The following is a 15,950-nucleotide window of genomic DNA, read 5'->3' as shown; positions in this document are numbered from 1 at the left end:
ACAGTCTAGGATGTTGGTTGCTCCTGTGGGAGATCTAGGTTCATATCCTGCGTGTTACACATACAATGCATTCAGAAAATATTCTGACCCATTGACTTTTTCCACATTCTGTTACATTACATTATATCACATTTACAGTACTCAGACCCTTTACTCAGTACTTTGTTGAAGCACCTTTGGCAGCGATTACAGCCTCGAGTCTTCTTCACGCTGGTTGACTTGATAAACAAGACAAGCTGGCAATGGACAAAAAGAGAACACAGGTATAAATACACAGGGGATAATAGGGAAGATGGGCAACACCTGGAGGGGGGTGGAGACAATCACAAGGACAGGTGAAACAGATCAGGGTGTGACACTGACATGCACTGCCAACTGTGGGACTTTCTATAGACAAATGTGTGCCTTTCCAAATCATGTCCAATCAATTGAATTTACCACAGGTGGACTCCAATCAAGTTGTAGAAACATCTGAAGGATGATCAATGGTAACAGGATGAGCTCAATTTCAAGTCTTATAGAAAAGTTTCTGAATACTTATGTAAATAAGTTTTTTCTGTTTGAAATGTTCAATGCATTTCCAAAATGTAAAAAAAAAATCTGTTTTCACTTTGTCATTATGGGGTATTGTGTGGAGATTGATAAGGATTTGTTTGCGTTTAATCAATTTTAGAATAAGGCTGTAACATAACAAGATGTGGAAAAGGTCCAGGGGTCTGAATACTTTCCGAATACCCCACACATACACATACTCACATATTTGACATATAAAACTTAATTCAATTGCTTCATGTAAATTATTTTTTACACACAAGTACTTGATGAGCCTCTGAAACATTTAAGCAGTCTGTGAAACCATATTGGTTTAATGGCCATCAGAATGAGTAACAGTGTGCTTGCGAGATGCTGGAAAAAAAGGCTATTTTAAAAGCGTCCCGTGACTCCTGCCGTGTCTACAGACATACCCCAAACAAAGAAAAAAGGATTATCTGAGAATGAGTGCATAACTGGTAGTCTCTTATATGTCAGTCAGGTGGCTAGCTGCCGGCAGAGACTTCTATTGCAGTAACGTTGAAGGGCTTATTTATTAGCCAGCTATAAGGATGAAATAAGAAGCTAATGTTAAATGGAGCCTACCTCAGCAGGAGTAAAATATACACTACTAAGTTCTCATAACTTTGCTTTACGGAGAGCATGCTACTGAGACAGACAGTGATATGGCCCTCAGTGGTGAGGCTGAGGCAGGCTGCAATACATGCAGTAGGAAGCAGACAAGACAGGGAGAGAGAGAAAGCAAGCAGAGATAGTGGTTAGTACAGTGGTTCCCAAACTTGAGGTCGGGCCCCATGTTGGTCCCCTGAGAAAGAATATATGTTTTAATATAACAATCTCCACATGGCCCATCTTCCCTATAGGCCTACATTAAAATGCTATCAACATGCAAACAATACAGTTTTAAAATGTCATACGTCTCCTTTAATATCTGTCGTTTCTCTTATCTCGATCGCTCATTGGAGTTTATAATTTATCCATTGCCCACTTTTTTTTTTACCAATACATCATGGATATGAATGCAGAATTGTAAGTAATATTTTAATAAATCATGTGAATGTAATAATATGACCATCTGTGTGTGTCACGCCCTGACCATAGAGAGCTGTTTATTCTCTGTTGGTTGGGGCGTGATAGGGACTAGGGTGGGTCATCTAGGTGATTAATGGTTTATGTGTCGTGGGTGCTAGGGTCAGTTTTTTATATCGGGAGTACTTCTCCTGTCCTATTCGGTGTCCTGTGTGAATCTAAGTGTATGTTCTCTAATTCTCTCCTTCTCTCTCTCTTTCTCTCTCTCGGAGGACCTGAGCCCTAGGACCATGCCCCAGGACTACCTGACATGATGACTCCTTGCTGTCCCCAGTCCACCTGGCCGTGCTGCTGCTCCAGTTTCAACTGACCTGAGCCCTATGACCATGCCCCAGGACTACCTGACATGATGACTCCTTGCTGTCCCCAGTCCACCTGACCGTGCTGCTGCTCCAGTTTCAACTGTTCTGCCTTATTGTTATTCGACCATGCTGGTTATTTATGAACATTTGAACATCTTGGCCATGTTCTGTTATAATCTCCACCCGGCACAGCCAGAAGAGGACTGGCCACCCCACATAGCCTTGTTCCTCTCTAGGTTTATTCCTAGGTTTTGGCCTTTCTAGAGAGTTTTTCCTAGCCACCGTGCTTCTACACCTGCATTGCTTGCTGTTTGGGGTTTTAGGCTGGGTTTCTGTACAGCACTTTGAGATATCAGCTGATGTACGAAGGGCTATATAAATAAATTTGATTTGATTTGATTTATGTTTGCCTGGTTTGGTTCCCAATCATAGACAGCTGTTTATCATTGTCTCTGATTGGGGATCATATTTAGGCAGCCATTTCCTCATTGTGCTTTGTGGGATCTTGTCTACGGATAGTTGCTTGTGTGCACACCAGTAGCGGCACAATTTGTTTGCGCTTGTTTGGTTTGTTTCGATTAATTAAAATATGTGGAACTCTATGCACACTGCGCCTTGGTCCAATCATTATGACGAATGTGACAGTGTGCTCCATTGATGTCTGTTTGTTCGATGCTTGATTAGTAATGCCTAGGAATACAAATGTGAATGCTATGTAATTTGAGAAAAGAGATACCTATGTCAAATCAGAGTATTGGTCATGTACACAGTTTAGCAGATGTTATAGCGGTGCAGCAAAATGCTTATGTTACTAGCCCCTAACGATGCAGTCAAATATCAAAACGATTTAAATGTAAAGAAAAATACACCTGTCAAGAAATCAAAAAAATGGCAGAAATCCAATTATCCCAAATATCACTTTAACAGTAATCCAAATGCAATCTAAGTATCTACACCAGATAAATTTACACAAGATAAACCAGGAATGATATGTACAGCAGTAGATATTAGTGAGCAAAGTCAAGAATCCAGTATATAGATATGTGGTGTCTCAACGGTGTGAAATACAACATGTAGTAGTAGAAATATTAAAATGATCTATGTCAGTGAGTGTTCATCACCTGGTAGACAGACGTGAAGTGGTGGCTGTTCAACAGTCTGATGGCCTGGTAATAGAAGCTGTTCAACCGTCTTTCCAATGGAAGGCTGCGTATGCCTTACATTGTGTTGCAGTGCATTCTGAGTAGTCCAGACGTTGGCTTTATCCAACGTATCCGTCAAACAGTATGTGTAGAAGGCTTTACAGAAATGGCAGCAAAAGGTGAATGTTGAACTTTTGTTGCACACATCCAGATGATGTTGCGTCCCATTTTGCGCAATGACACTGTAGGTATGATGGAGGCATTAGCCCTGTCCACTGCTGCCGCTCTGCAGTGAGGTATACTTGGGGGCAAGGCCTGCAGGTAACTTGGACTTGGTTGCGCTCTCTTGCTAAGACGTTACCATCAACCAATGGTTGTGTGTCATGTCATGGACTCTGGCATCAACTGAGAGATTGTTATATATGTGGTTAGCTGATTCTTAAAATACCTATTCAGGCGCTGTAAGGTCTGGCAGGTGTCAGAAACGCCTGGGCAGAGGAATGCACCCCTTATTTGACCGGAGAGGTGATGCGGGAGCACACAGTATGTCCCAATAATATCTCATTTACCCTGAAGTGTAGGCCTAACCTCGTTCACTAACCTACTTTCCACAAATCTAAAAGCATTGGAATGGTGGAGGCGAGTAGCAGTTTCCACCATAATTCCTATACCAGTCATTTCCTTTCAAATCAGTGAACAAGTGCACACATTGAGAGGAATGACATACTTCGGACATAGACCCTAGGTAGCGAGTCCATTAGGCTACTACAGCGCTTTCTGTAATAGACGGGACTGGAAAGTGAAAGCTATTGGAGTCAGTGACGGAAGTTAAGTATATTGTCATGCTGGCCAAGCAGGGAGATTGATAGATAAACAAGCCCGGCTAGTTATTATAGGCTTATTATAGCTAGAAAATAAAGGGATTTATTTCAGTAAGAAACACTACAACGCATGAACATTTTACTGCTGTATGGAAAACGCAACAACGCAGCCAGAGTGGTGGGAGTTGCACCTTTTTGTGAATATGAACCAAGAATGGTAGCCTACATACAAATGGTAGGTAACATAATAGGCTACTGTATAGTCTAGCCGAAGTTCAGTTGACTCACAGAATTTTAAATACCATAACTCACTGGGAACTGACTTCAATTCAACGAAGTAAAACACATATTTCAGATATGGAAATATCAAAGTTAACCTACCACCATCAATTTGTTTTCAGTTTGAACATTGGTTTGATATTCGGAGTTTGCTTGTTAATGTCCTTGGATGGTTAGTGATTTGCCTCGAATCTGATGATAATAGAGTAAGGTACAGCCTTTGTTTTGTCCGTTCCGTTTTCAAAAAGTGACTTTAGATTGGGGCATATTATGCACACGCAGCTAAGGGACCGTCTTAAAAGTTCAATTTTTTGCTGCAGTTAAATAATATTGATCTCAAGCCACCTTTGTTTTTTCCACACAACAATTACATTTTTAAATGTTATGTTTATTTTTCATGAATTGCAAAAATGAGAATTCCAAAAAATATAAATAGAACTATGATCGTTCTCTCGAACGCAACCTACTCGCATAACCTACAGAGCTAAAATCACTTGTAGCAAAATCCCTTTCATAAGAGAGGTAAAGGAATCACTGAATCTTTCAAAGTGGTTAACACCGCACGCCTGTAGATCTGTAGCACAAATAGAAAGTTCTAACTTTTTTAATACCTTCCTATCACAAGAAATATGCCTATAAAATCTGGGAAGAGGTGAACTGTAAATATCATTAATGTAACATGGATGAGGGGAATCAGTCACTTCACATTGTGGTTTTCTATCTCCATTTCACCTGGATAGGATGCTTTTGAAAAGTATACCTGTAAATGGGTCAAATATAGCACTAGAGTTAACTAATAAAAATGTTGGGGCCTTCAGCAACTGAGGGCCCAATGCAGTGTGTGCAGGGCCATTACCAGGGTTTGAGTTTTAGTGAGGTCAGGAAAGTTGAAGCTCATTTACTGCATTTCTATACAACAACAAAAACACTGCTGTAGGTTCATTCACCTCAGTGGAACTACAAACACATAGCCTATTAGCTATACAATTGTAATGTTATACACCTGAAAGGACGGAATTATAAAACATTATTAACTCTGACATGTAGCATCAGCGACGAAACTTAAACGTATGACATTTTTAAACTGTATTGTTTGTATGTTGATAGCATGTTAATGTAGGCCTATAGGGAAGATAGGCCATGTGGGTTGTTCATATTGAAACATATCTATTTATTTATTTATTTATTTCCTAACTATTGCAGAAACGTTAAAGGGCTCTGTCTAGTATTACTTAGCCAGCTAGAAAGATAAAGTAAGATGCCATGAGAATGCTACCTGCCCAAATGCATAGTGCCAACTGTAAGGTTTGGTGAAGGAGTAATAATGGTCTGGGGCTGTGTTTCATGGTTCAGGCTAGGCCCCTTAGTTCCAGTGAAGGGTAATCTTAACGTTACAGCATACAATGACATTGTAGAAGATTCTGTGCTTCCAACTTTGTGGCAACATGTTGGGGAAGGTCCTTTCATCTTTCAGCATGACAATGCCCTGGTGCTCAAAGCGAGATCCATACAGAAATGGTTTGTTGAGATCAGTGTGGAAGAACTTGACTGGCCTGCACAGAGCCCTGACCTCAACCCCATCGAACACCTTTGGGATGAATTGGAACACCGACTGCGAGCCAGGCCTAATCGCCCAACATCAGTGCCCGACCTCACTAATGCTCTTGTGACTGAATGGAAGCAAGTCCTCACAGCAATGTTCCAACATCTAGTGGAAAGTCTTCCCAGAAGAGAGGAGGCTTTTATAGCAGAAAAGGGGGGACCAACTCCTTATTAATGCCCATGATTTTGTAATGAGATGTTCGACGAGCAGGTGCCCACATACTTTCGGGTCATTTGGTGTATGTGTGTAGGTGTAAGTGTGTGTGTGTGTGTTGCTGCTAACTGAATTGTATGCATTAGTCAGAGTTTAATATTAGAAATTACGGGGGTGTGAATTGGAGCCATCAATCAAAGCAGACATTTATATGTACAGGACTTCTGAGCGCAATGTTGGCAAGCAAAATACACTTCTCAAAATCAAGACACCAGGCTGATTGGATATTGAAATGGACTCTGGAAATTACCGATTATTTCTTTAAAACTTAATCTAATTTTAATGACATCATGGTGTGACACACACACACATCTACAGAATGGAGCGGACTTGAGTCGGTCATGATCATGTGATGAGGTAGCCCCGCCTGCGAACTTCAAAACCAGTGTCTACCTTCATCCAAAAGGGAATTACCTATTGGTCTAACAGTCTAGGATGTTGGTTGCTCCTGTAGGAGATTTAGGTTCATATCCTGTGTTTACACGTACAATGTATTCTGAAAATATTCAGACCCATTGACTTTTTCCACATTTTGTTACGTTAGTTTTATTCTAAAATTGACACAATTGTTTTTTCCCCTCGTCAATCTACACACAATACCCCATGACGACAAAGCAAAAACAGGTATGGAGACATTTTTGCAAATGTATGAAATAAACTGAAATATCACATTTACAGTACTCAGACCCTTTACTCAGTACTTTGTTGAAGCACCTTTGGCAGTGATTAAAGCCTTGAGTCTTCTTGGGTATGACGCTAAAAGCTTGACAGACCTGTATTTAGGGAGTTTCTGATATTCTTCTCTGCAGATCCTCTCAAGCTCTGTCAGGTTGGATGGGGAGCGTCACTGCACAGCTATTTTCAGGTCTCTCCAAAGATGTTCTTATCGGGTTCAAGTCCAGGCTCTGGCTGGGCCACTCAAGGACATTCAGATACTTGTCCCAAAGCCACTCCTGCATAGTCTTGGCTGTGTGCTTGCGGTTGTTGTCCTTTTGGAAGGTGAACCGTTGCCCCAGTCTGAGGTCCTGAGCACTCTGGAGCAGGTTTTCATCAAGGATCTCTCTGCTTTGCTCCGTTCATCTTTCCCTCGATCCTGACTAGTCTCCCAGTCTCTGCAGCTGAAAAACATCCCCACAGCATGATGCTACCACCACCATGCTTCATCATAGGGATGGTGCCAGGTTTCCTCCAGATGTAACGCTTGGCATTCATGCCAAAGAGTTCAATATTGGTTCCATCAGACCAAATAACCTTTTTTCTCATGTTCTGAGAGCCTTTAGGTGCCTTTTGGCAAACTCTAAGCAAGCTGTCATATGCCTTTTACTGAGGAGTAAAAGGCCTGATTTGTGGAGTGCTGCAGAGATGGTTGTCCTTCTGGAAGGTTCTCCCGTCTCCACAGAGGAACTCTAGAGCTTTGTCAGTGTGACCATTGGGTCACCTCCCTGACCAAGTCCCTTCTCCCCCGATTGCTCAGTTTGGCCGGGTGGCCAGCTCTAGGAAGAGTCTTGGTAGTTCCAAACTTGTTCCATTTAAGAATGATGGAGGCCACTGTGTTCTCGGGGACCTTCAATGCTGCAGAAATGTTTTGGTACTCTTCCCCAGATATGTACCTCGACACAATCCTGTCTCGGAGCTCTACAGACAATTCCTTCAACCTCATGGTTTGGATTCTGCTCTGACATGCACTGTCAGCTGTGAGATTTGATATAGACAGGTGTGTGTCTTTCCAAATCATGTCCAATCAATTGAATTTACCACAGGTGTACTTCAATCAAGTTGTAGAAACATCTCAAGGATGATCAATGGAAACAGAATGAGCTCAATTTTGAGTCTCAGCAAAGGGTCTGAATACTGATGTAAATGAGTTTTTTCTGTTTGAAATAATTAATATATCTTCTAAAAAAAAAAATTTTTTTTTTTGCTTTGTCATTATGGAGTATTGTGTGTAGATTGATTGGAATATGTTTCCATTTAATCCATTTTAGAATAAGGATGTAACATAACAAGATGTGGAACAAGTCCAGGGGTCTGAATACTTTCCGAATTCACTGTATGTTCACATATTTTATATATAAAACCTAATTCAATTGCTTCATGTAAATGATTTCAATTTCTGTGATATTTTTAGAAGCAAGGACTTGATAAGCTACTGAAACATTTTAGCAGTCTTTGAAACCATATTGGTTTAATGGCCATCAGAATGAGTAAGAAATCGGATTTAATGAACAGAATCGCATGAATCAATTAATAATGTGCAATTGCACAGTTGAAGGACATAACTGCCTCTGAAGCCACGCTGTCAAATATATTAAGTCAATATAAGCAGCTGTGTGTGTTTGCACGTTTGGCTCTCATCTGTCTGTATGCCTCGAATGGTTCCAAATCAAAAATGTAATTATTAGAACGATGGCTCATGTAATCAGAAGAGTCAAATATTTCTGAATTTTTATAAATGTTATAAACATTTGTCTTTGAAATTTGATAGTGTAATACTCTCTTACGTACCAAATGAGCCAAGTGAAGGAGACAGAAAATGAGTCTGTAGTCTTTCTTATGAAGTTAATTTATTTGCCATTCCCCCCCTCTCTCGGTGTCTGATCCTCTTGAATACACTAGCTGTGTGTTGACCATGGCTGTGTGCCAGGGCAGAATAGAATGTTCTCTCCATCCAGTCCTTGGTTACAATAGCTTCTCAGGAATAATTGCCTCTCGGAATTCATCACCTTCCCATTAGAAAACAAAAGACTTTGGAACTGTGGAGGTTTTTTTTACAACATTTCTGTTTTATCCTCATTTATCATTATGAAATGACATGATTTTGACCCTAAACTTCAATGAAAATGGTTTGCCATCCACTTTCCCCTCTCCATTCCCTCTGTGACTAGTGTCAGTTTCCCCCAGGTTGGAACATCTTATTGCAGGTCTGAACTGGGTTTTTGGTGAGATCATCAGTGTGACCGTGACACACTGTTTAAAATCAGCAGTGTGGGTGTCTGTGGGCTCTCTTCTCTGTCCAAGATCATTTTACCTTTTTGAGGGTGTGTTTGTGCATGCAGTGGCACACTGTCAGTGGTGGAAAAAGTACCCAATTGTCATACTTGAGTAAAAGTAAAGATGTCTCATTAAAAAAATACTCAAGGAGGCCTCTCGAGTGGTTTAGTGTTGCGGTGTCACTACAGCCTGGGGTTTGATCCCAGGCTGTGTGATTACCGGCTGTGGCTGGGAGTCCCATAAGGCGGTGCACAATTGTCCCAGCGTCATCCGGGTTAGGGGAGGGTTGCAGGGGGGCTTTACTTGGCTCATCATGCTCTAGCGAATCCTTGTGGCGGACCGGGCGCCTCCAGGCTGACTTCAGTCATCAGTTGAACGTGTAACCTCCGTCACATTGGTGCAGCTTCCCGGTTAATCGAGCAGGTGTTAAGAAGCACCGCTTGGCGGGTCATGTTTCGGAGGATGCATGACTCAACCTTCGCCTCTCCCGAGCCCGTTGGGGAGTTGCAGCGATGAGACAAGATTATAATCACGAAATTGAGGAGTAAGAAGAAAAAAATATATATATGTGTATATATATATATATTATACAATACAAAAGTTTGGAAACACTTACTCATTACATTTTTTCCCCTTCATTTTACCATTTTCTACATTGTAGGATAATAGTGAATGCATCAAAACTTTGAAATAACACATGGAGTCATGTAGTAACCAAAAAAGTGTTAAACAAATCAAAATATATATTATATTTGAGATTCTTCAACGTAGCCACTTGATGACAGCTTTGCACACTTGGCATTCTCTTGGCATTCTCCTTCATGATGTAGTCACCTGGAATGCTTTTCCAACAGTCTTGAAGTTATTTATACATATGCTGAGCACTTGCCGGCTGCATTTCCTTCATTCTGTGGTCCAACTCATCCCAAACCATCTCAATTGGGTTAAGATCGGGTGATTGTGGAGGACAGGTCATCTGATGCAGCACTCCATCACTCTCTTTCTTGGTCAAATAGCCCTTACACAGCCTGGAGGTGTGTTTTGGGTCGTTGTCTTGTTGAAAAACAAATAACAGTTCCACTAAGTGCAAACCAGATGGGGTGGCATATTTCTGCAGAATGCTGTGGTAGCCATGCTCGTTAAGTGTGCCTAAATCACCAACAGTGTCTCCAGCAAAGCACCCCCACACATCACACCTCCTCCTCCATGCTTCACGGCGGGAAACACACATGCGGAGATCATCCGTTCACCTACTCTGCGTCTCACAAAGACACGCCGGTTCGAACCAAAAATATCAAATTTGGACTCATCGGACAACAGGACAGATTTCCACTGATTTCTTGTGTTTCTTGGCCAAAGCAAGTCTCTTCATATTATTGGATTCCTTTAGTAGTGATCTCTTTGCAGTAATTCAACCATGAAGGCCTGATCATGCAGTCTCCTCTGAACAGTTGATATTGAGATGTATCTGTTACTTGAACTCTGTGAAGCATTTATTTGGGCTGTAAGCTGAGGTGCAGTTAATTGCCAATTTCTGAGACTGGTAACTCTAAAGAACGTATCCTTTGCATTAGAGGTAACCCTGGCTCTTCCATTCCTGTGACGGACCTCATGAGAGCCAGTTTCATCATAGCGCTTGATGGTTTTTGTGACTGCACTTGAGGAAACTTTCAAAGTTCTTGAAATGTTCAGGATTGACTAACCTTCATGTCTTAAAGTAATGGACTGTCATTTCTCTTTGCTTATTTGAGCTGTTCTTGCCATAATATAGACTTTGTCTTTTACCAAATAGGGCTATCTTCTGTATACCAACCCTACCTTGTCACAACGCAACTGATTGGCTCAAATGGATTAAGAAGGAAAGAAATTCCATAAATTAACTTTTAACAAGGCACACCTGTTAATTGAAATGCATTCCAGGTGACCTCATGAAGCTGGTTGAGAGAATGCCAAGAGTGTGCAAAGCTGTCATCAAGGCAAAAGGTGTGGTATGTGGTATTATTCCATGTGTTATTTCATAGTTTTGATGTCTTCACTATTGTAGAATATTAGTGGAAAAAAGTAAAAATAAACAAAAATCATGGAATGAGTTGGTGTGTCCAAACATTTGACTGGTATTGTATATAAAATGTTTTTTTTTTTAGAAGGATTCAGGAGCCCGTGCTCAGTGAGTGTAGACAGCCTGCTGCCACTCTGCCAATCGTCAGATGGGCCCCCTACCTCCTCTCCTCCCCCATGTGGGTAACTGGGGGGCCCTGCTTTGTTTGGATAACTGATTAATAATAAATTAAACTGCATAATAAATAAATGTAACTGGCCAATTGTGTGAGTCAGTGGCTGGGCTCAAACCCATAGGGGCCCAATAGTTTTTCATTTAAAAAAAATCTAACCACAGGAGCCAACTCGCAATGTTCAAAATACACAAGAGAGAATAATATGTATATATATTTAAAACTAAGCCCAGGGCCTATGATTTCTTAATCCGGTCCTGAACAGGGTATAATCGGTCTGTAGTTTCGCTGTTGACTACTGCCAGACCAGAGGTCCGATATGTCTCGTAAAGGCACTCACCTGGATCGGTAAAGTATGAGTAGATCAAGATAAATCAAAATAATATTTAGCATGAGCCATGAGTCTGTAACTACTGTGGATAATGCTAAGACTGTTGTATACTTACACCTCTCTCTTTCCCTCTCTCTGTCTGTCTTTCTCTCACACACACAGAATATTCTTGGCATCTCTGTCTTTTCTCTCATGCTGCTACCTCTGGTGTTGTCTTGTGACAGCAACAGGACTATGAGAGAGATCGCTGAGGACTACGAGACTGTCATCTACCCGCTTCTTCAGAACCTTGTAAGTACCATGACGGTCAAGGGGTTTTCCTGTTGCCATGGAGATCTCAAAATTGACTTTAAAATGGAGCTCTCTGCTTTCACTCATAGGAGAACAACATCACGGAATCATTAAAAGTGGTTAATAAAACCTGCACGGAGAAGGAAATCACTGAATGTGAGAAGGATAAAGTGAGTATTTACAATATTATCAACAAACTTCTTTCCAGTGGTGTAAAGTACTAAAATAAAAATACTTTAAAGCACTACTTAAGTAGATTTCTGGAGTACCTGTACGTTACTATTTCTATTTTGGACTACTTCTATTTTACTATATTCTTTAAGAAAATATTGTAATTTTTACTCCATACATTTTCCTTGACACCCAAAAGTACTAGACACATTTTGAATGCTTAGCAGGACAGGAAAATTGTCCAATTCACGCACTTATCAACAGAACATTCCTGGTCATCCCTACTGCCTCTGATCTGGTGGACTTACTAAATACACATGCATCCTTTGTAAATTATGTCTGAATGTTGGCGTGTGCCCCTGACTATCCATAAATTTAAAAAACAAGAATGTAATGATGTACGCTGAGAGTCGGGAAGCAAGTTCAGGGAGTGCTTCAATAAATAAATTAAACAAACACGTAACACAAACAACAGACCCAGGAACAGAAACATTGACAACTGGGAAAGAAGCCAAAGGGAGTGACTTATAAAGGGCAGGTAATCAAGGAGGTTATGGAGTCCAGGTGAGTGTCATTATGCGCAGATGCGTGTAACGATGGTGACAGGTGTGCGACATAACGAGCAGCCTGGTGACCTTGAGGCCGGAGAGGGAGCACACATGACAAAGAAATTGGTGCGTCTGGTTTGCTTAATATAAGAAATTTTTAAATTATTTATACTTTTGGTGCTTAAGTATATTTTAGCAATTAAATTTACTTCTGATATTTAAGTATGTTTTAAACCAAATACTTGTAGACTTTTACTGGGTGACTTTCACTTTTACTGGAGTCATTTTCTATTAAAGTATCTTCATTTTCCCACCACTGCTTCCTTCCATCTTTTCATCCCTCACTCCCTTTCTCATCTCTCACCTGTCCAAAGATCAACCCCAGGGCAATGGCCCTGCTATTTTAGATTAGGAACTGCATCACCAGAGTAGACAACCAACACAGAACGTTGACTTGAATGGGAATGTCCACTGTAGTCCATCTAATTCTCCAGATGACTCTGATCATTGTTTTGTAGGAGAGACAGTTCATCCACAACATGCTGTGTAGCCATACCAGACTCATCAGGCTCTACAAGCTAGAGAGGCTCAAGAGAGACATCCTGTGCTCACTGGGCCGTCACTGTCCTAGAAAACAGGTGAGATCCATTCATTAGTAGTTAGCCAACTACACTACATGTACAGTACGTCTTTCTTACAAATGTTGAGATACTCTTTTTATATCTAATCGCTGTATTATTACTGCCCATAGATATTGATTGACCATATTATTATCATTGAGTTGTCAATGTTCCCTTTTCTCAACATGCAGAGGAGTTCACAAGGACAGAGCGCACACCATCAGAATAGAAAGAAGTCAGAAGGAGAAAGGGAGGAGGAAAACAAGAAAAGTGAGGAGAACAGAGGGACCACAGAGGAAGGAGGGGAGAGGGTGGACAGTGGGAAACAGCAGAGACGAGATAAAGGGGAGGGAAGGAGGAGCACAGAGGCGATGGAGCGGAGGAGGAGACGGTGTGGACAGAAGGTGTTTGTGGACAGCTTGAACGGGTGCTACATGTCCCTGGCTGAAAGATATGGAGGCCTGACATGAGAGGAGAGACGTGGCCCGGAGCTAACCGCACCAAGAACCAACAAACTTACTGTAAAGTGTATAGTTACTGTAAAGAAAACAATGATACCATACGTCCTGTAAAGTAGTATCGTCTTGCCAGACATTTACTTAGAATAAAAGTGTCTGCTAAATATTCATCTTATTATAATAGACAAAGGCGAAAATCTCTGTGGTACCTAACAAAGTGTGAGGTGTTCTGTTGCGATGATGAAACTAGTGTCGTAATGATAAGTCTGTGGCACAGTGCAATTATGCTAAAGCTAACAAACAAAGATGATTGATTGCTTGTGTACAAATGAAGTGCACTTTTGAGTAGAGACTTGTAGCTCATGATGTCCCTCTTTCTGCTGCAGTGAGTGGTATTGGGCAGTGAGCCTGGCCTCAGGTGTGTGACAGCGTTGCTTTATTATAGAATGACAGTTTGAAAGCCTATTACGCCAAGGATGTTTGCTTTCAAGTCGGTGTCTTAACTGAAATCCACATAGGGCTACTAAAAACCTTCCCCAAAAGCTCCCTGTGAAATTCAACCAACGCCTTTCGCACAAGCCCTTATTTGATGAATGAAATTCATCTTGACCTGATTTCAAGCTTTGTAGAGTAGTTGTCCAAGCATAAGGCACCATGATATCCTATGTTGTCTTATTGTAACTGTAGCATTGGTTTTAGTACTATTTATTTCTATTCTGAAATCATATTGACTCAAGTGTTAACTTTACCCCTGTAATCCTTTTATTGTGTAGCACTTAAATTATCCCCTGCATGTGTCAGAGCAAAATAAGAAGTTTTGATGTTGATGTGATCCTTAGGCCACTATAACTCTACATTAATAGAGTTTAAACTGCCATTGTGGTTTTGCCTGGGTGCCAGTCTGGTTCTGCTGTTGCCATATAGCACTTTCAAAGCCTGGAGAAGAAGGAGAATATGTGCATGAATTACTCTGATCCTTATAATGTGACAAAGTGGTAGTTGTACATGCTAGCATGATTAATTATGCGTTTATATTGTAACATTTTATTTTGTTTAGTGTTTTGTTGCTCAAGTATTTGGTGAATAGTGTCTTATGTTGCATTCATAACCAAGTGGGAAGGTGGTAATTACCTGTTGTGAAGTCATATTGAGTTGGATGCATTCACATGCTTTGAACTCGTTGAGAATGCTGCGTCAAACCAGAAACTGAAAGTATAGCTATCATGCTTAAACGAATGATAGTCTTCAAAAACAATACGAATAGATTTCTTTTCATAAATAATGTTTCTTGTTGCATTTAACTGTTGAATAGGTGAATTCAGCATGTGGGAGAAGTGGTAGCTCAGGGATCATAGACGAGTTTCCCACTAGTAATTGCGAGTTGGAAGGGCATTCCAGGGGATTTTTCCCAGTTGTATAGTCCTATGTACGAATTTATGAGGTCTTATATAAAGAGCTTCAAAATAAAAAACAAAACAACCAATACAAATGAGTAGCTTAGCTATAGTAAAGGTCAACCAATAGAGGTCAAGTCTTTGAGTGCATGTGTCCTCCAAAGATGGAGAGGGGCAGTTCATGGCTTGATCAGGTGGTCAGGGAGTTGGTTGACGAAGAGTCTGGTGACGATCATGTAGAGGGCTTCTCTGGGAAACAGCCTAAGTCATGTAGCTACTGGACTTCTCCCTCACAATCTATGGCACCCACTTGGGTGAACCCCCGGCAGGTCTAGGCATCAGTCGTCCTCATTATGAGCCCTTTGCCTCAGCACTCCAATTCCTCTCAAGTGTGAGGTGCCTCTTCAATTGATGTTTTCAAACTCCAAAGATCAGGAACCAGCAGCTAGGTGAAACAAAGAAGCTGGTACAATGTCTAGATGCATCATTCAAACAAAAATAATGTGCCAGCTAACTAGCTAGCCAAGCCAAAGAGTGGACCTGCCAGTCCATCTTCAAATCTGTGGGTTAAAACCCCGCATGGATATGCAATAAAACTCAATGCTATAAAAAACAGCTGATAAAAATATATATTTAAAACACTTACAAATGATGAAATATGTTCATATTTACAGGATCTCTCTGCTTAGGTTGCTACTGGGGCGCTATGGAGACTATAGAACTAATAATAAGCCCATTTGGGCTGGCCACCAAATGGTGTATGACATGGAAAACAAAGAGAGAACAAACATATCAGGCTGATTGTGTTATCCATGTACTGTATGCTATGTATTATACTCTACCAAGGACTGCAAATATATTTTTATATTCAACTGCAAATATTTTTATATTCAACTGCAAATATATTTTATATT

At 40.8% G+C, this 15,950-nt stretch overlaps 1 protein-coding gene across 2 annotated transcripts; it reads left to right on the top strand.

Annotated features, from left to right (window-relative positions):
• Positions 1 to 3,920: 3,920 nt before the first annotated feature.
• LOC135522734 (uncharacterized) lies at positions 3,921 to 15,908 on the top strand. 2 transcript variants are annotated; one of them, XM_064949271.1, is made up of 5 exons: positions 3,921 to 4,141; positions 11,717 to 11,845; positions 11,935 to 12,015; positions 13,083 to 13,202; positions 13,376 to 15,908. In XM_064949271.1, exons 1-5 carry the CDS (start codon positions 4,037 to 4,039, stop codon positions 13,652 to 13,654), a joined length of 714 nt encoding a protein of 237 aa, XP_064805343.1. In that variant the 5' UTR covers positions 3,921 to 4,036; the 3' UTR covers positions 13,655 to 15,908. The 2 variants fall into 2 exon arrangements, with proteins under 2 accessions (XP_064805343.1, XP_064805344.1); XM_064949272.1 differs by having other exon boundaries at positions 10,913 to 11,845.
• Positions 15,909 to 15,950: the final 42 nt, after the last annotated feature.

The sequence above is a fragment of the Oncorhynchus masou genome, chromosome 30 (assembly GCF_036934945.1).
Source record: "Oncorhynchus masou masou isolate Uvic2021 chromosome 30, UVic_Omas_1.1, whole genome shotgun sequence".
Classification (NCBI taxonomy): domain Eukaryota; kingdom Metazoa; phylum Chordata; class Actinopteri; order Salmoniformes; family Salmonidae; genus Oncorhynchus; species Oncorhynchus masou.
This window is presented reverse-complemented; position numbering and strand designations above follow the sequence as displayed.

Excerpts from the sequence above, each read along its gene's own strand:
- LOC135522734 (XM_064949271.1), top strand. The coding sequence starts at position 4,037 with ATGAACATTTTACTGCTGTATGGAAAACGCAACAACGCAGCCAGAGTG. Across the intron at positions 12,016-13,082 it reads CTGAATGTGAGAAGGATAAA|GAGAGACAGTTCATCCACAA; the intron begins GTGAGTATTTAC and ends ATTGTTTTGTAG. Across the intron at positions 13,203-13,375 it reads GTCACTGTCCTAGAAAACAG|AGGAGTTCACAAGGACAGAG; the intron begins GTGAGATCCATT and ends CTCAACATGCAG.